General features: G+C 41.5%; 2 protein-coding genes across 2 annotated transcripts in view; one reads left to right on the top strand and one right to left on the bottom strand.

The window, feature by feature from the left end:
• Positions 1-414: 414 nt before the first annotated feature.
• On the top strand, positions 415-1,753 carry LOC308406059 (putative nuclease HARBI1; the record flags this gene model as incomplete). The annotated part of the gene is made up of 5 exons (XM_080896861.1): positions 415-879; positions 956-1,068; positions 1,154-1,265; positions 1,346-1,522; positions 1,602-1,753. Exons 1-5 carry the CDS (start codon positions 447-449, stop codon positions 1,751-1,753), a joined length of 987 nt encoding a protein of 328 aa, XP_080752987.1. The 5' UTR covers positions 415-446.
• Positions 1,549-21,089, bottom strand: part of LOC308406282 (uncharacterized protein) — a 28,608-nt gene continuing 9,067 nt past the window's right edge. The window contains exons 2-7 of the mRNA XM_080897189.1: positions 7,117-7,213; positions 2,384-2,445; positions 2,245-2,307; positions 2,101-2,160; positions 1,887-2,018; positions 1,549-1,804 (exon numbers count right to left, since the gene is read on the bottom strand). Coding sequence (XP_080753315.1) covers positions 1,784-1,804; positions 1,887-2,018; positions 2,101-2,160; positions 2,245-2,307; positions 2,384-2,445; positions 7,117-7,213 — 435 coding nt within the window. The 3' untranslated portion in view covers positions 1,549-1,783. The remainder of the gene's footprint in view (positions 1,805-1,886; positions 2,019-2,100; positions 2,161-2,244; positions 2,308-2,383; positions 2,446-7,116; positions 7,214-21,089) is intronic.

The following is a 21,089-nucleotide window of genomic DNA, read 5'->3' as shown; positions in this document are numbered from 1 at the left end:
CCATAATGCACGGAAAGAATGTGCACCTTGTCACGGGATGACACCCAAAGCCCCATAAATCCTGCTGCCGTCACTGCACCACAAGATAAATGGAACCCCCCTCCGCTCGAACTACCTGCACTCCCCACCCTCCGGTCCACTCGCAGCTACTATCAAGGTTACCCAGAGCAAGCACTTTGAGAGGGATCAGCACTCTTTATTTTCCATCATCGCAGCCCTGGGCCCTATTTCAGGAAGCCGGTTTAGTGGAAAAACTGAGTAAGTATACCCTGAGTTAACGAAAACTCAGGGTTTTCGGTTTCACAAAGCGAGTTCAGCTGAAGCCTGGGTGAGTCACTATGACGACACACGCCGTGAAGCTAACCTGCCCCCTAGCAGGTTTACTACAACTAACCCTGACTGACCCCGCCTCTTTGTCGGAAACCTGACAGCAGGAAGTGTCAGACATGGCGTGTCCCTTCCTTGAAGAGCCAGTAGATCTTGAAGCCCAAATTCTCCGCAGAGCACTCCGCCGGGAGAGAGTGATCAGAGCGCGTATGGACATCTTATCATTACCTGATGATTTCCTGTGCGAACGTTACCGTTTCTCAGCACAATCAATAAGTTATTTGCATAACATCCTCAGGCCATATATTGCGCATGTGACACATCGCGGACATGCGCTCAGTCCATTACATATTCTTTGTACCGCACTCCGTTTCTTTGCAAACGGGAGCTTTCTGTACAATATCGGTGACGCTGAGCACGTTTCCAAGGCTACCGTCTGTCGGGCAGTCAGGAATGTTACAGTAGCACTGAAACGTCTCCTGCACTCGTTTGTGGTGTTCCCCGGTCACAGACCCACAAGATTCATCAAAGAGGGATTCCACAAAATTGCAGGTATCAGGATGAACAAAACTCAATGCATGATGTGGTGATACGTGAACTACCACTCAAATGGTACATAAATTTCCAGGGTTCCCAGGCGTGATTGGCTGTATAGATGGCACCCACATCCCAATCATTGCACCCTCAGCAAATGAAGGAGACTATGTGAACAGGAAGTCCGTCCACAGCATCAATGTACAGGTACATAATTCCCTGTAGCATTTCACACCAACAAGTGATGGCATCATGGTAATGGATGCTAATATGTGTTCTCTGCACTGGGTAGATCATATGTGATGCTGCCAACATCATCACAAATGTGGAAGCCAAGTGGCCAGGCTCTGTACATGACTCACGAATCTTCCGGGAATGTACACTGAGCACCAAATTTGGACATGGTGGGTCGAAGTAACTGTGAAATATACAGAGACCAATTGCCACAGGGACGTTTGCACTGACATGTATTCTTCTGTCCTAGGAGAGTTCACTGGCCACCTGCTTGGTGATAGGGGGTACCCATGTCTACCCTATTTGCTCACCCCTTACCCTGACCCTGAACCGGGCCCACAGCAGCATTATAATCTGGCCCATTGCAGGACACGGGGCAGAGTTGAAATGACCATCGGAATGCTCAAGGCCCGGTTCCAGTGCCTTCGTGGACTCAGGGTCACCCCAGAAAGGGCATGTGACATCATTGTGGCATGTGTGATCCTACACAACATTGCCACGATTAGAGGTGAATAGTGTCCAGCTGAACCAGACAACAGCAGTGATCCACACGATGAACATCCTGACCCACCCACGAACGTACAGGATGGAAGAGCAGTCAGAGACACCATATGCCACAACCATTTCCTGTGACCCGTCAACCCAACATGTTACATGACAAATACACAGATACTGTGGTCAACTGCCTTTATTGGTCACCCTGTATGTCCTGTACACAAAGAATAAATGCGTATATTAGTATGTTGTACAAACACTGACATGATTCGTCCATCTATGATCACTCCACCCACCCTTAACTGTTGTTCCAGCAGTACAATCTCCAGCTTCGACTTTTGGATCTGCAGCTGGAGGTGCACCATTTCCATGTCGCACTTTCTTATCTTCCTGGCCAGATATGTCTTATACAGCTGCTTCACAGGGAGCTATTGCAACAAAGGACATAGCATTGGCATCCATAGTACATGCCTACTTAGGTTGGTTGTAAATCAGTGCTGAACAACCCACTGTGGAAAGGTTCGTTGTAGGAGTGGCTGGACCCTCTTCCTCTTCATTTCCAGCATCACTCTGCCGGGGACATAGTAAGTCCATGGTGTCATCATAGTACCACATTGTCGTCAGTTGTTATATTTTCCACTGTACGCTGTATACCTCATAGTGTGGCTCTGTTGCGGCCTCCTCTGTAGCAGCTGTCACTGTTTCGTCATCATGTGCCTGTGGTGGAGACATTTAACAACATTGCTGTTCTACTGTTGACACATGTAGTCTGTGGAGTATTACGAGTACTCACAACTGCATGTCGGTCTGGCTCAACAGGGGGCTGCACCAGATGCAGTACACCATCACCATCAACTGGAAGTATATGGGGTTCATACAGGTCACTCATGACTTATGTGGGCGCAAATGGCAATTACCAGACATACCAATCACCATACACCTCATTGTCAGTATGCTCTCAGAGACAACCGACACTGAGGGAAGGCAAAATCAGTAGGTGTCAGGGTGGAAACGCTTTTATGAGCTTTATGTTGCATTGAGGTATATGTTCATATGTTACTCTTATTGGGAAAGGTACGGAATGTACTACTCGCTCTGTCTCTGGGAACAGGGAGCTCACCCTGTGGGAGGTTAACACACACACACGCATGTATGCAAAATTAAAGGACACTGCTATGCTCATAATAAAGACGTACCACTGCAGCTCGGTGTGTGTGAGTCTCTCCCTGGGCCCTCACCCGTGCAGCACGTTAACAGTTTCCAAGTGTCTCAGTGTTGTTTATTCACCTAACTGTTTGATGACTGTCATTCTCTGTCAGTAGGACAGTAACTTCACTACGACATAGTTCATTTTGGTCAAGGTGACTGTGCAGAATGGATGTATGCACGCCATGTATTGTTTTGGATTTACCCCTTATGTAGGCACTTGTGTCTTGTGGGGTTGTTGCCACAGAGGATGTCCCCGCAGAGATGCCTTCAGCCACAGGGCGCCCACTGTTTTGGCTGAGGGCCAACTGCTCAGCCTCTGTGAGTGGTGGTGGTGGAGGACCCCCACCTGTTTTTCGGGCCTCCGCTTTTTTTCTGTTGGCTGTGACGGCACACATTTGGGCATACAGAGTAGGCAAATGTGTACTTGTGATGTGCTCAGATAATTTCAATATGTGCTTACAGGTGGTATATTACTGTAGCCTCTAACTGCAATTGATTTACATTGGACACACAGACCAAGCACTATGGCTCATAATACAATTACACCTTACCTGTTTGGACTATGTTTTTATACTTCATTTTTACTTGCTGCCAGGAACGTTTGGGGCCTGTTGGGTTGCACCTGCGCTCACATCACGTCACAAAATAAAATGTATAACATAATAAATAGAATGACATATGATAAAATAACGTGTTATGGGTGGAAATCCCTAGATCAGTGTTTAAATTAACACTCACGCATTGACTCTGTCAGCTATGTTTTGCCATGCATGCTCCCTTTCCTTTGCAGCTGCGGCTGTGTTACTTTTTTTCTGCATGATGTGCATGCTGTCGGCATATGCTGCCATCAGAATTTCCGCCTCGAGCGCTGTGAAATACGTCGACCACGCCTTCTTTCCCTCCGTCTCCATGGTCCACTGATCGGGGCTTTATGTATCCTCGTGCGCGTGCTTAACTTGGGGTTGTAGCAACTCCGCGTTGATTGAACTAATTGTTATCAGCCTTTCTGAAACGGAATATTCCGAGTTGGACAGTTCGGGGTTACTCAACCGTGAGTGTCGTTTTTCACTCTGAGTTTTCTAAACCGGCTTCCTGAAATAGGGCCCTGAGCTCCATGCAGCTGGAGCAGAAGGTGTCTCGTTTGAGAGGGAGTGGGATCAAAGCATTATGTCTGGGTGACAACTGAGCGAACTGACTCGGCTACCCTGCAGGAATCACAGAAGAAGAAAAAATATTTATTTATTCAGGTTCTACTTTAATTAATGTTGTGCCAGAGGTTAAAAACAGGCTGTTTGAGAAATCCTGTGAAATTATTCTTAAAGTCTTCGTGCTCACGCTGTGATGAAACCGAACTTCCACAGTCATGTAATTTCTGCTCTTTCCATTGTTTCATTTTATTGCGAAACAAATATTTAAAAGCGATGGGGTGACAATAAATCACCCTTCTTACTTTTATTCATTTGTTTTTCATTCCCCCGTCACACACAATATCACAGGCACAGATTTTTGTTATCCAAACACAGCTGCACCGGGAGCAGAAACAATCATTTTGGTTGGTTAAACCCCAGTAGACGGTGCCAACACACCATCAATTCCTTTTCAGAACTAAAAAAAAAGATAAATGTCGATTCATGTAAAACTGGGGTAGGCAACCTTTCTGATGATGAGTGCCATCTAAAATTTCCTCAGAAGTCGGTGTGCCATATGATTGCATTAGCAATAAATTTAATAACGCTCTATATTAACAGTTACACACTATATAGAACTACTTTAAAGGATTATATTTGTTCGCAGATGTTGGCAGCTATCAGCGAATAGTTATCAGCTATTTTGAAACCAAAAAAAAGACACTTTTTATCCATAACAAGAACAGCAAATGAACTGTATAACAGAAAATACAAATGCTATTTATGGTGTCCTCACAACAATGATAAGAAAAATAAACTGGGCCAATATGGCATGTTTGTTAATACAGAGATACACATGTTAATGTGATCTCTGGTCTCCCACTCAGAGACACAGGTCTCGAGTGTCCAACGTTCAGACGGCTACCTGAGGACACTCATGTGAGAGAAAATCTGCTCACACAAACATGTAGAGCCAAATACTGTCAATAAGGCCTCTGAAGACAGTTAAACTTGTCAGGTAGTGATGTCCAGCAGGTGAAAATGCAAGCTCCATGAACACGCACAGCTGTGGATTCCAGCTGCATCTGTAGTTCTGCAAACGTTGACCCCCACAACATTTGAAGTGTTGGAATGTGGAAATTTCAACATCGCTTGAAAAAGCTAGTAACGTCCCTCTCAAGTTATTTTTAGCCAATTACAAGTTGAATCTGGTAGTTGGGGTTGTTAGCTAAGATACTGTCATTAAGAAGAGGCACAACTAATGTGTCTATGTGAGCTGATTTGCGATGTGCACCGCTGGCCCGGCCATTTATTTTTTAATGCACCTTCTCAGATTAATTCACTGCGTGTCGTGCCCAGGGCTGGACTGGGACAAAAAAATCGGCCTGGGCATTTTGACTAGAGACCGACCCACCAGGTATTATAGGAAAAGCCATAAAGCCTTTGAACGAAAACAAACACTGTTGTAACAGTGATGTACAGTCTTGTTGGTAAATGTATGATTTCTATACATTTTACATCAGATGACAGCTTTGGTTGTAAGATTCAGATAATTATTTTTTAAAAGCTAGACATTTTAAATGAGAATAAGAAAGTATTTCTTTGTGCCCCCTTTCCCTGTTAATGCCCTACCTGGCCCCCTGGCAAACCTTTGCTAGACCCGCTCCTGCACAGTTACCAGCTGTCAGCTACATAGAAAAGGATCCTGGTGTTATTTGTCTCTCAGAAACAGTTCATAACTTCCCTTCAACTCATTCATGTCACCTAAAAGGTAAACCTGTTTCTCCATCACCTGTTCAGCTCTGATGATTCAGTAAGGACATCTCCTGGTTACATCTTCATGTTTCCCTCTCACCAGATAACCAAACCGATATCATGACCAGCAGCTTTACAGCTGTGGCTCCAGCAAACATCAGCTGATACTAGAAATTAATATTAAATAAATTCTAACAACAGCTGATCAAGCTTAAACGTGATGCTGTTATTTAGAGCGACATCTGCTGGTTTGCTTTTTCTGGCGCAAAGTAGGAGATAAACAAACAAGAGAGAAAAGCCGATCAGCTGATCCTTGATCAGTTTCATGATTGAAGTAGCAACTGGAGAGGGAGGGGTTAGAATGAGAGAAGAAGCACCAGCTGTGGTAAATACAGATATAACTCCAGCTTTGTGTCTTTTCCATTGTAGCTGAAGTCCGGGACAAACTGAGAGGTGTGCTATCACTACAAATGGCTCCAGTGGAAAAGGGCAGAAGACGTCGTACTTGGAGTGGATGTTGACACAGCTGATGTGTCTGCTGCTGGCACAGAGTCTGATCAGGCCTCTGAGCCTCATGAAGGTATGTCAACCTGCCTCACTGTCTTCATAAAGGAGTTGGAGACCTGCAACAAGGAGCTGGATGTGCAAGCCATGCCCCTCCATATCAGGGCTCTTGACCTTCTTTGTTTCTGCCAGTTTTGATATAAGCAACATTGGTTACCCCATTTCAAGTCTGAGGTAGACTCTTATTTAAATGCATTTGAGGGCATAGCTGCTACTTTGAGTTGACCAAAGAAGTCTGGTCCCTTTTACTTCAGTGTAAATCTGTGGGAAAGGCCCAAAATTTCTTTAGGTTTACATCTCTGAAGAATTTGTGCAAATCCAAAAAGAGCTCAAATGGACTTACAGAAGAAGTTGGCACAAGAGAAAGACCAAGTTCAAGCAATGCTAGTTGAGCAGGAGTCAGTACAGTGCTCAGGTTGACAACAGCTGACTTCTTCCCCAATACTGGGGTTGGGTAAATGGGCAGCTGAATCGATTTTTTTTTTCCCGTCTGTGCATTTGACTTTAGACCACTCCTGGGTAGGGTTTTTTTCTTATTTGAAGTTGTTGAAGGGAGTCTTTAACTTGGATGTGTGTCTTTAAACTAGACTTTCTGTTGTGTTGGGCATGGTTCAGTGATGGTGGAAGTGTTTATGGTTAAACTGTGAGTGTCCTGAGGCCAGGAATATGTGATTCCCTTCTTACAGTCCTTCTCAAATCTTAGGAATTCATCTTTTTTGAGGTCTTTTATTTGTGCTGTTCATTCTTTAATATGTCATCTTACATCTTACTCTCTTCCTCATTTAAGTACTTTATAGTAACAGCCATTAGCGCAAAGGAGCATTTATTAGGACACTGTTTCATGTGGATATGAAAGCTGGATTGTCCTTACCAAAAGATCGTGGCTCGAGAATAGATAGTCCTCTTGGAATCATTTCCTTTCTGATGTGTTCCAATAAGGTAATTGCATCCCATCTGTTGCGAGGTATCTTTTGGAGTGAGAAATAGAACTTCTTCAGGTGATCCATGGTTTCATGTTTAATGTCGAAGTCAAAAAGTGGGGTAGTTCAAACTACAGAAGACAGATGGTCCTTGAATGTCATTGATTCTCATGGTCGAGAGCAAGTGCTGTTAAACTGATGTTGTTGCTCCATGGTGATTTCCAAAAGTTTCCGACACAACTTCACCTTCTTCTCAGATGCATAGAGAAAGATAAAGAAATGGTCAGATGAAAACTCCAGCAACACTTGAAACACTAGGGGACAACTTCATTAACAGACCGACACGTTTCAGCTTGTGGCCTTCATCAGGCACCAAACAGTTTGTGTTTTAAAAAAGTATACTCCAGTATAATCGTCCATTCACACATAAATAGCCTGACCAATCAGCATTCAAGGGGATGATGCGTTCTGACTGGTTGAACTAAAGTTTAAATAGGCTCTGGACTGATGGATAGATGGATCCTCACTCACACCTGTGGGAAATAAACTCTTTAAATTAAAAATCTCCATTTTTATAATAAAAATGATATTATTAGCTCTTTGACTCAACTTAATGGCTTCAATGTCTATAAAGAATAAATGTGAGCTACAGTGTTTTTCATTAAAATGTTTTGCAACAGGACTGGTTAAATTATTCCTGTTAATTCAGGACGGGATGTTTCTTATATATATATGTTTTTGTTGTCCGTGTGTGTCCATGCAAGAACCAATTTAGAAGAGCCATCCTCCAAAAAAGTTTTTCTACTCTTTAGAAAAACTGAACATATTAACCAAGCTGTAATTACTCTACACTGGATTCCCAGTTGATTCTAAGACTTAAAATCCAAATTGCACAGGGACCAGAAAAGGCAGTCAAATGTTTTCTTTGAGTGATCTGAAGGACTCTGGCTTCATTAAAATCACTTTTAAACGTAATTTTTTACGGAATGGCTCTTACAAATGTTATTGTGTCTTTCATTCTTAAATTCAAATGTTGTCATACATACATACTACTATTTTAATTGACATGCAGAGTGTATTTTTAACTCAATTCCTAATGTTTGGTTATTATGTGTTCTTGGGAAGCACTGATTTGTACTTCTGCTATACAAATAAACTTTATTACTATTAACAGTAATACGTTAACGTCAAATGTCAAAATCTTGTGCCTCACATAAAACCTTTGATGTGAGGCACACCATCATCTTCAACACAAATATATTCTGTCCTGAGAATTAAAAACCCATGTGGCTGAGTGGCATGCAGCCCAGTGGTGACATTTCCACAACTAATAGTTGTCCACTCAGCTTCTGTCAACAACCCAGAACATAATGATCAAATTATTGAAAGAAAAATGCTTGTGTCTTTGACTTGTGTTGGAACTGTCCACTAGTTCACTCCACAACATCGAAGACTGACTAGGAAGTAAGTGCTGAAAGCTGTTGGTACATTTTGGACACTACTTGCAGCTATATAATTATGCGCCAGCTGATGATCATTATCTCTGTCAATAAAACAAAGTGCAGAACATTTGCACCAAATTTAGGGTCATTGAAACAGCTTTTCTTCTTCTTCTTTTTCTTCTTCTTCTTTTTTTTTTTCTTCCTCTCCTTATCCTTGCTACTCCCATCAGGGATCATTAGCAGATCATCTGCCTTCATCTCACCATACCCCTTGCTTCCTCTTCTAGCACACCAGCCTTCTACAAGTCCTGCACTACATCCATGAATCATCTCTCTGTTCTCCCTCATTTCCTCCAACATGGCAGCTGCTTATTTAACATCCTTTAAATTAAATCAAAAGTATCAAATATCCTTCTTGTGTCCAAATCATCCCACCCTCCAAAGCACTTGACCTGTATTGACCTGTGTCCCTCTGATGTATTTAATTCTGATGCTATCACTCCTCCCAGTGAAAATGTTAGCATCTTTGCCTCTGCCACCTCCAGCTCGGTCCCCTGTCTTTTTGTGAGTGGCACCATTTCCAAATCATGCATCATATTAGGTCGTACTACCATCATGTGAACCTTCCCTTTCATTTTTGCTGCTATCTTTCTGTCACAAACCACCCCACTCATCTCCACCCACCCCACCCTGCCTGCACTCCTTTCCTCACCTCTCTTTGGGTGGTTGATCCAGGTTTTTAAACTCATCCACCTTCACTCTGTTACTCGCTTTTTCACTGCTAGACCTGCCCCTCTTTCACGCACACATGTATTCTGTCTTGCTTCTGCTGTCTTCCATCTTCTCTCTAGTGCATACCTCCAGGCTCTTCCACCTGCTCCCTACTCTCACTATAGATGACAATGTCACCTGCAAACATCATAGTCCAGGGAGACTTCTGCCTAACCTCATTCGTCAGTCTACATCACTCCTACCACACACCTCACCAGTGTCTCGCTGTGCTCAGACAGGTCCTGTACCACCGTCACATACTTCTCTGTCACTCCTTCCTCATGCAGTACCATAGTTCCTCTGTTGCTATCCTATCATCTGCTTTCTCTAGATCCACAAAGACACAGTGCAGCTCTTTCTGACCTTCTCTATACTTCTCCATCAACACTATCACCTCTATTCTTAAGCTAGCTTCAGCAACTCTTTCTCACAGCTTCATGCTATGTCTCATCAACTGTGTTCCTCTGTAGCTGCTACAGCTCTGCACATCACCCTCATTATTGAAAATCAGTACTGATACACCTCTCCATTCCTCAGGCATCCTCTCACCCTCCAAAACTGTGTTAAACAGTCTGGTCAAAAAGCCCATTTCCTCTGAGACATCTCTATACCTCCAGAAATGTGTCAGCTGCCTTTCCACTCTTCATCCTCTGTATAGCTGCTCTCACTTCCTCCTTACTAATCCTCTGCACTTCTGAATCGCTAACTATCCTCCATCTGTCCTCCTTTCTCTCTCATTTTCTTCATTCATCAGCTGCTCAAAGTATTCCCTCCACCTTCTCAGTAGACTTGCTCAGCTTGTTAGTACATTTCCATCTCTTTCCTTAACCGCTCTAACCTGCTGCATATCTTCCCAGCTCAATTTCTCTGCCTAGTCGAGTGTCCAGCCTTACATACTTTTCATTTGCCACCTCTCTCGTTGCTGTATGCCTAGTCTCTCAGTATTCACTCCTGTCTACTTTCTTCATCTTCCTATCCCACTTTTTCTTTGTTAACTTCTTCCTTTGAGTACTTTCCTCTACTTCCTCATTCCACCACCAGGTCTTCTTGTCTTCTTTCTTCTGTCCCGGTTACCACTAAATATTTTCACTTGAGCTGTATTTTTCCAGTCATCTGGTAATTCTTCCCTTCAACTCAGACTCTGTCTCAGTTCTTTCTTGAAATCTGTGCAATATTCATTGTTATTTAACTTCCACCATTTAATTCTTGGCCCTGCCTTCACTCGCTTTCTCTTCTTGATTTTCAAATTCATCCTTCAAAACTGCCATCCAATCCTTCTTTTTTGGAAAGATGTATGTTGTTATTGACATTGGATCCATATCCACCTACACAAAAACCATGGCAACTATAGCTGTAACTGTGATATTATTGTGAATTCACATACTAGTGTCGCTGAACAGCTATTTTTTAAATATGAAAGTAATTACTCATCACCAACTGATAATTAATTTTATTAAGGGTAGGTAGCTGTATCCTCTGGAAGCTAAATTTGTAACCACAACTACTAAACTAAATTAATTCAATTTATTCAGTCAAGCTTTTCATTTTTTCCATGGTTACTCACAAGTTTTACAACTCTCTGATTTCCAAAACGCCCCCAGACTGCTATTATGAAAGAGACATTGGTAAAGCTGTTGAGGGCAATACTTTGTGCAATTTTAATGCTGGAACTTCACAGCTGGTGTTAATGGTTTGTAAAATTTGTGGTTACAGTTATGTGAGAAAAGTTTTACAGCATTCAGCAGCGTGGCAGCAACTAAGCATATCAATACTGCTTCCATAGGAATTAAGGATGTAAGTCTAGCTGCCAGATTAATCAAGTCCACTTGATTAACTGATCATCAGCAACTTAACAAGTCTCAACTATCTCTATAAAAGCAGAAGTTCCGACAGTTTGCTTGTGTGGAAAATTCAGGTGTTTTAACTCAATGCTACATTCTTCCCAGGAGTGGACGCCCCAGCAAATTCAGACTGTGCAATGCTTATCTCAGGCTCCACAGGCCTCAGTTAACATGTTAAACAATAAAGTTCATGAGAGTAAAATCAGAAGCAAAATGAACATGTGTTGGTTGTTTAGGACTGCAGGAAAAAAGTAAATAGCCACAATCTTCAGTGAAATGGAGTACAGCGTGTAAATTTAGGGCCTTGCATTATAATAAAGCACAAACTAGAGGACCGCAGTAAATGTTGTCATATGGCTCCTGTTAAGCAGAGATTTTAAGCTCTGAACAGAGGTAAAGAAAAAGAATCTAGAGGACTCGAATGATTCTTTAGAAAACACAACTGTAAAGACCAACAATGACACATTTCAATATTTGTTATTATTTAGTACTTTGGACATCAAATTTACAACAGGCTGTCAACTTAGTGACGCACTACAAAAAGCTCACCGCAAGCTTTATTGACGGAAAGTTGTTCACTTCTGGCTCCGTCAACACGGCATCCTGCCAGAGCCAGCTCAGCACTACTGAGAAACTCAAAGAAGAGGAAAATTAAAAACGGCAGCACACGTAATGAGAGCAAGAGGAAATTAGCAGCAAGTTCATTAAAAATTTCAGTTGTTCAATAGACCCTAAAGTTTGTGGCTTGTATGAGTTGAGCCAACACAAAATCCAAATAAACGGCACTTTTAGCCCCATTAAAATGTTTACTAAGATAAAAGCGCAGAGGTATGACCAAGAAGGTTTATATTACTGTTTAAAGAGGTTTCAGCCAATGAGACAATGGGATTTTCTGCCAGGGTTAGTGGCCTAATGATGCCCATTTTCTTGGATTTTTTAAAAATGATAACATTTGCCAGAAGGTAGAATTTAAAAACAAGTAATTTCAAAAGTAGGAACTGTGGCCCTTTGTTGTCCATTTAATCAAAAACTCACAAGCTGATGCTGAGCTGTGTGTAAATTCGCTATGCAACAGTTTAATCTTAAAGGAAAAAATATATTAAAAGAAGTACACTTATTTGTTTTCTGCAAGAAAAATGTAACTTGATATTGGTATTGCTGTCATATCTGAGCCTTTAATGCACAGTATGAGGCCAAACCGAACATCCTCAGGCCCTGTGGATGAAACAAACATGGTGCGTACTTTCATATGCGAAAGTCTCTTTATCCCCCATCAGGCCAGGGGCTGATTTGAAAAACTGAAAATTGACATTTACAGCAATTTAGTGCGTAACCTCATAACAATGAGTAAGTGGCAATGATATTGTAAACATTTTAACTGCAACTTTACTAAATTACTGTCACATTAGTCGCCTACAAGGCAGAGCCTCTTCAGCCAAAGTGCCACGGTTGGCAGCACTCAGAAAATGGTGCTGGCAGTGTTTTACATACAGCCTGGCCCCAGTACAGAAACATCTAAAGAGGAGCAGTTAAATATACACATGCAGAGATGTTATAAGAGAAACACATGACGACTAAAGAATCCTGAATTTAAATCTATGGAAAGATGTATTTCTTCAAGGGAGGGAAAATGCCTTTAAATCTTAATTTACAACAAAATCTGCAAACCTTAGGAGTTTGGAGGGTTGTTTTTTTTTCTTGTAGCATTTATTGGTCTATAAATTTGTTTTTTTAATCATAGTAATAACAGAACTTAAACTCGGTGTAGATGGCACTTCAAACTGCCTAGATAAGTGCCCGGAAGCATTTCAGTATGGAAGATGAAGGACCATGCTCCATTCTTTAGTAATATCAGTGTCCCACAGCTCATCTAGAAGACATGTGCTAATATATTATATCTAGTTTGCTTAATCTACTGTACACATTGTCTGTTGTACAGTGGATTATGTACTGGACTTTCATAGTCTGTGATAAGTCTCTGCTGGGTGATAGCGGCACAGAGGTAAGAAATCAGAAAACATTACATTCCAGTTCAGCTGTGTCCCTTGTGCTGCGCTGACTTAACCGACTGTCTACTGCACAGCTGAGAGTGCTAAAAGTGTATAATATAGTCACATATTTATCTAACTAAAGTAACATTTATGTCAGTTATTGTATATTGTGAAATTTAAAATCCCCTAAGTTAAATAACTAAGTTAAATGTTTTTGCGATCATTTCAGCTTTTCCTTTTTAAAAATCCAATATCATTATATCTGCATTGCAAATTAAAGATCATTTACCCACGATTTAATATTGTTGCAACAAAATAAATGAATAAAAAAAAATTTACACGGAGCTGTGCACTTCTAGACACCAGAAACTTACAAAGAGCTTTGCTGGGTATGACCTCATTGCATTTCATTTTTAATTTTAGATGGAGCTAATGTGAGTAGAAACTGGGGGGGGAGCATACCAAAGCTTTACTGCTTTACTTTAATGTTTTCTTATTCTCCATATCCTCCTCTTGCTGTCTGCCAATTCATTCTCAGCAATAAGAAAAACACACTCTCACGCAGCTGTTCCATGCAGCATTTGGAGCATTTCACGTGTCATTTTCTTCCTATGACATATGCATTCCTGTGGTTAAGCATTCGATGGGCTCCCTGTGAACAGTTACTGGAATTTGCACATGAAAAAAAAATGTTTTTGAGGCTTTCCCATTTCATATATTCTTATGAGGCTTAGACCTCTGTTCACCTACAAAATGTTTAAATAGTCTTTGTGTGGTTGCAGGCGTGGGCGTGAGTCCAGCAGAATGATGAAACACAGATCAAGAAGAGGAGGGCCACTACAATCAAAGTAAAAATATGATGCTGTCTATAGATGCTATACATCCTGGAAACGTAGGAATTAAAGAAGCACTGTGTGTAAAAGGAGCAGTCTTTTTTCCAGTCCTTGGGGAGGCTGCAGTGTCTGTGTTATCAACAAGACATCTAGTCTGTAGAATATCATTAGTCCAAAAAGCTTAGCTGCAACAAGGAGCCCTGCTGTTTCTTGCTATCACATCATCAGAATAAGTGGTGATAGAACAAAAGAGGAATACGAGAAGAGAAAATCTCAGAGAGGGACGAAACACAGAGATGAACTCACAGAGATGTGAAGCCTGAACGAGGTTTCTGCAAATCTGAGACAAAAGGAAGGGGCGAGATTTTTAAAGATCCTTTTTCCTGAGAACTGCTCTTAACAGCAGGGCCACAGTAAGGCACCATCTTATTTCACCCTCCCATAAAGTGATGGACACAGCATTTCCCTGCAGCCTTATCTCCAGCGACGCTTTAACACACAGCATGCTGCTCCAGTTCAGTATCAGCAAGCATACAACCAGAGAACTGTAACAGTGCTGCATTATCACACAAACCATAGGTAATGTGTTTAAACACTGCCGCTGCTTTTGTGTTGATTGCTTCCTGTTTTATCTGCGGAATATGCCATCAAATTCCCAGACGTCAGTTAAACTTATGCAAAGGCTTAATGCGCTCAGTTTATACACATACACAGGTCTGGTAACCCCTCACAGAAAGGAGCTGATAGCAGAGAGGCTTATTCATTTATCAGCTGAGGGAAAGTGGAAAAAAACATGATATCAGTTTGCATAAAGATTGCAAAGCCTTATGGGAAAGCCACTCACCAAAGAGGCACATCTGTGATAATCTAAATCAAAACTTAGTGGTGCAGTCAACAAGTTTCAAGCTTGGTTTATTTTTACAGAAAGCAGATGTAAAAGTAAACTTTTGGCTCTTAACAGATTTTAAATTCTTTCTTTCTTTTTTTTTTTTTTTTTTTAAATGACAAATCGCCATCAGGCGCAGGCTAAGAAGAGAAAACAGAAAAAATAAAAGGTGACATGGTCTGTTTCCCATTTTTGATAAACTGCCACTCTGTTATAACACGTGTTCAGGGGGCTGCATCGCATTTTCCTGATAGTGTAATGAAATCTCAAAGAACATCTCTCTGAGTTTGTTTCAAGAGTTTATTTATCAGGACGACATTGGCTCGGCAGTCTCCCACAGTTTCCCAGCACAGCCAGCACTCTGATTTCTGTTGTGCACAGAGCAGCTCTGATGGAGCTCTTATGAGGGGGCTGCTCGTTGAGGGAGTGGGAAACATTATTAATTTATTTTCCTCTAACTACATTTTCCCAGTCAGTCCGGGAACTGGTGACTCTCCAATCATAAGCCTGATCTTTAACCTCTGCAGACGGCTCAGTTCTTCTGTACGTGTGCTGAATTGCATTTAACGCGAAATAGCCCATTAACATTTTTAGCTCAGCTTGTATTTTTGCAGTATCCTCCCCCTGGGGCTACATACTTATACAACGCAAGAAAAAATCTGTGAAAAATAGAGTGTGCTCACCTCCTTCTGCTAATAAAATATATTTAGCATTTAGATATTAATAATTAAATTGATTAACCCACTATGATTAATATCAAATGGTGATGGTTTCATTATACTGTAAATGAGTTCTCTGGTCTTTAATTAATGACGCTGTTGAACTTTTTCGTCATATATCTTTAGTTTTGTGGAAGCCAAAAACTGCCATTCACACACACACACACTCTCGTTTTTATATCTTAGTGAGGACATCTCATTGACATAATGCTTTCCCTAACCCTAACCATCAATAATGAATGCCTAATCCTCACCTTCAGCCAAAACTTTAACCTAACCGTAACCCTGACACTAAAACCACATTGTGAGCCTCAAAAATGCCTTCAAGCTTGTAGGAAGAGGCATTTTGTCCCCATAATGACTGTTGGTCTCCACAAGTTTACTAGCATGTCAATTTTCTGTCCTCACAAAGATGTCTAAAGATGTACACAGACACATACTCAGTTATATAAATAGTCTACTGAAGAAGTTATAAATACAAGAAAAATAGCGATATGTTTAATTTCTTTATAAACATGATGTAATAAATATTTTGTTTTGTTTTTAAACTGCGTGTATTAATGCCCTAGTGTTTTCATCTCAAATTAATTTTTTTTAATGCAATTTTTTAATACAAAAAATATTAGTGCTGTGAGCGTTAATCTTGTTAAAAGGACGTTAACGCCATAACCACATTAACGGGGCAAATCTCAGTGAGTTAATACGGATTGCCCTGTGCATGGGGCTGGACGCTAATGCGTTAACGAGCTAACTGTGCTAATGCTTTAACGAGCTTAATGAGCCAAACGAGCTAACGCATTAACGAGCTAATGCATGAACGAGCTAATGCATGGGGCTGCACGTTGACACCGTGCAGCCCCATGCACAGGGCGATCCGCGCTAACAGAGATTTGCCGCGCTAATGCGGTTATGGCATAAATGTCATTTTAACTAGATTAACACTGAGCGCACTAAAAAATATATATTGACAAATACAAATAGCAACAGTGACCAATTTCAAAACATTATATGTACACTCACCTTCTGTAATTATGCAAAAAAAAAAGTAAATAGATGACTGAATTAGCTAAATTAGCAAATTTCTGCTGTAAGCCTGGTGTCTAATAAATAAGTAGCCAAATAAACCTGACCCCATAATACACTTTAAATGAAAGGCCCATGTTTGCATAAAGAAAAACAAAGAAAAGAAAATGGGAAATGGTGAAAGGGTGATTGTTCAGACATTAAAAAATACAGGCTTTTAAAATGAGTGAATCAATTAAAAAAAAATACAAACAAAAAATAAAAGGTAATGCATAAAGAGAGAAATAAAGACAGAAAATCTATTCATATTGCATCTTCTAAAATTTTTAGTACCCACATGAAGCTTGTTTTATGCCTTTTTTCTTACTCTGTGTGTTTGTGGATTGAGGATTTTGGCAGGTTAGGTTCTCCGTACTTCTCAACCCCAGACTTTAGGCAGGACAATGGGCTCATTTCACAACATTGCTTCAGCGCTTACACACAGTGTAGACATGCTGTATTGCCTGCTGAGGAGGATTTTGAAAAGACAATACAGGAAAGTAGACAGCCCAATCCATTACAAGGCCTCTAGAATTACATTTTCCTGAGATACAGTGGAGCTTTGGGAGATTCAATACACCGTGTTCCTGGGGATGGAAACAGTTTGGCCCAGGTTGGCTAATTCTCAGAGACTATGTACTTACTCACAGCAAAAACAGTTCAATACACAAAAGGAGGATTTTGTGATAAACAGAGGGAATTTTCGTGTCTTAAATTTATCGGACAGGTGCTCATCCATAACCACGCAGACTCGAAACATCTGGCTGTATAACCTCTAGCACAGCTGATGAGCAAGTTTTAACCTCTAGCCCTTTTCTTACGCTGACATAGTGCAGCAGTTTTTTTTATGTCAGTGGATTGTGCAAATAAAGCCAGAGTTGTACGCCTTTTGTTCAGCGTTTCAGTTACAGAGAGAAAAACAGAGGAAAGAGGAAAAGCGAATTCGGGAACAGATGGTTCCCCTTGAGAATGGCTGAAGGGTGGGATTCAAATTAAAACAAAATGAATTATATCAGGTGTTTTTGATTGAATCATGCCCTAGCGACTCTTATCAAGGGAAAGTGGTGAAAAAATAATGTTGTGAAATGAAGAGCTGTTTTGTCAATAAATGTGCAGATATTTTGATTTATGAGTCCCCTGGGGGACTCGGGGGGCCAGCGGGCTCTTTAGCATTTCAGAGGTGACAAAATTGCAGCGAGTCATCGCAGAGTGGAGTCGTCACAGCAGCTCGTTTGCTTGGGATCAGCAAGAAGAAATACGATGGTCTGAAGCTGTAAGTGAATCCATCTAAACAAGTTGAAGCTAATTCGAATATATAGAGTACAGCAGTGAAGAAGAAAGCTGCTGTTCCAAATCAGTGGTCTTGAGAGACACATTATGAATGAGGTGCATTTAAAAGTGTCACAGATTGTGAATATCTGAAGCAAAAACTACAACTGCTTTAAAGCTGACTGCCTTCAAGGTAGTCTTCTTATCCATCCAACACTGGACCTCCACCTTAAACAGGAATATCATGTTAGAATAAGCCAACAAAGTCTCAGGGAGCCACATGGAACAAGTATCGTGGTGATAGATAATTGTGTGGGCTGGTTGTGCGGTTTCCATTGCACTTTCCCATCAGATGCTTCAGAACGTTACACTAGAAATTAGGAACCTGGGACATGTTCCCAGTCTCACACCTGAAAGGATGTGCATCCTTTGGGCTCAGACAGTGCAGGCTTTTCCACTGAAAACTGATATTTAGGCTTTGTGTTGTGGCTGAAGGACCAATTCTTGTCAGCAGTGATGATCCTTAACATGAAAGCTGGTCTGTTTGATGCACACCTGGAAGTGATTAGAGCGGGACTTTTGGGGAGCAATCTGAGCGTAGCAGAATTACTGAGAGCACTGATACACAAGTAGAAGGGGAGCCAAACATGAATCGGTATGGGTTTTGTGTTTTGATTGCATCTTCTGTTTCCTTGATGCAGTCAATTACGCTGTAGAAACAAGACTCGTGATCTTTATGTGGTACGCCCAGTCTTTGAGCTAAATGCTAATGACAGTATCTTCAGTGGACCAAAGTTTGTGAGCAAGTTCAACCAGGCAATCTAATCTGCACTGAGTCATGCAGGCTAACATGCCTCCCTCTCCTCATGTCGTATACCAAACACACCCGCACAATTTATACTTCAGAATTCCCCATCTCTCCCACTAACAGCTGCCAGTGCAGCTGCATTGTTGCCTTCTGCTTAACCTCTCCACCACCCCAGCATCTACCTCTAGACTCCCCAATTTACACTCATTGGGCACTACACTAATTACATATTAATGCTAGTAGTGGGTTGGACCTCCTTTTTCATTCAGAACTGGATACATTCCTCAGAAACTTTGGTTCATATTGGGATGATAGCATCGCACAGTTGCTGAAGATCAGTCTGCTGTACATCCATGATGCAATTCTCCCAGTCCACCACGTGCTCTATTGCTGAGGTGGGGGAACTCCAGGCCTCGAGGGCCGGTGTCCTGCAGGTTTTAGATGTGTCCTTGAGCCAACACAGCTGATTTAAATGGTTAAATTACCTCCTCGACATGTCTCGAAGTTCTCCAGAGGCCTGGCAATGAACTAATCATTTGATTCAGGTGTGTTGACCCAGGGTGAGATCTAAAACCTGCAGGAGGCCTAGAGTTTCCCACCCCTGCTCTATTGGATTGAGATGTGATGACTGTGGAGGCCATTTAAGTGCAATGATACTACCATATTCAGTGAACTTGTTTGAAATTATTTAAGCTTTGTGATATGCCACTTTATCCTGCTGGAAGCATCCATTAACGGATGGACAGCAATAAAACTCAGGTAAATTATATTTTTTAAATCACGCCTGCTTGGTACTGAGAGTCCCAAAATGGGCCAAAATGGTATGCCCCACACTTATTTATCATCTATTGTCCAATTTAAGAGATGCTCTTCTGCATAACTTGGTTGTAATGAGTAGTTATTTAACATACAATTTCTGTTAAATCACCTCAAAGCACCCTAGCCATTCTCCTTAAACCCCTGACATCATCAAGGCATCATCAGCCAGAGCAGCTCACTGGATATTTTCAGATCATTCTCAGTAAACCTCAGAGATGATTGTGTTGGAAAATCCCAGCAGACTGCAGTTTCTGAAATACTCACACCAGCCCGTCTGGCACCAATAACTGTGCCGTAGTCTAATTTCCTTAAATCACTTTTCTTCCATCTCTGATGCACATTTTGAACTTCAGCAGGTTGTCCTTTTCTACAGGCAGTCATTGATTTACTGCAATGTGAGTATTTGATTAGTTATTTGCATTAACAAGCAGTCTAACAGGTCTACCTAATAAAGTCTCCATAGGGTGTATATATGTAACATGCTTGAAGGCGGGTGATGATGGAGTCTAAATGCCAAATTGTAACAGCAATCTGCAGCAATAAATCAATCAAACCTGAGTTGTCTGACACAATTGCACAAGGTTTAATGTTAGCATGTTAACAAATTGAACACTGCTGAATGGGAATTAGTTTCTGGACATTTAACTCTAGACGGAAATACCAGCCAAAGTGATCAAATCTCATCCCGAGGAGAAGATGGATGCCTCAACCAACTTTTGTGACACACCATTCAGTATTTATGGACAGGTGCCAAATACACTCAACAAAAATATAAACGCAACACCTTTGTTACTGCTCCCATTCCCCATGGGATGGACGTAGAGACCTAAAATTCATTCCAGATACACAATATAACCATCCCTCCCAAACAGTGGTCACAAATCAGTCCAAATGTGTGGTAGTGGGCACATCTGCCATATTGAGATAATCCATCCCACCTCACAGGTGTGCCACATCAGGATGCTGATCTGACATCATGAGTAGTGCACAGGTGTACCTCAGACTGCCCACAACAAAAGGCCACCCTGGAATGTGCAGTTTTTTGCGCTATTGGGGGTCTGGGGACCCAGAACCGGTCAGTATCTGGTGTGACCACCATTTGCCTCATGCAGTGCAACACATCGTCGCATGGAGTCTATCAGATTGTCAATTCACTCGGCAGAGCATCTGTCATTATTCGTCTCAGGCATCGTTGGTGAGTGTTGCTTTATGGCCTTTAATTGGCTACTGTTGTCTCGGGGTTAACAAGCTGTGGTTGTGGTAACGGCCACAGGTACCCCCAGCTGACGTGATGTGCTTAATGCTCAACAGCTGCTGAAAGTAGTTACAGATTTGAAGCATAACCAAGCTTGGTCTACAGCTGAATGGGTTTCTCACCAGGGGAAGACTTTGTGGTGACTAGTTGTAGGTCAGCTGTTTTCTTTTTTCTCTCTGTTTGGCTTATCCACATTTGTTGAGAAATGTTTCACCACCAACAGACAGA

This window comes from Rhamphochromis sp. 'chilingali', assembly GCF_963969265.1.
Source record: "Rhamphochromis sp. 'chilingali' genome assembly, chromosome: 11".
Classification (NCBI taxonomy): domain Eukaryota; kingdom Metazoa; phylum Chordata; class Actinopteri; order Cichliformes; family Cichlidae; genus Rhamphochromis; species Rhamphochromis sp. 'chilingali'.
This window is presented reverse-complemented; position numbering and strand designations above follow the sequence as displayed.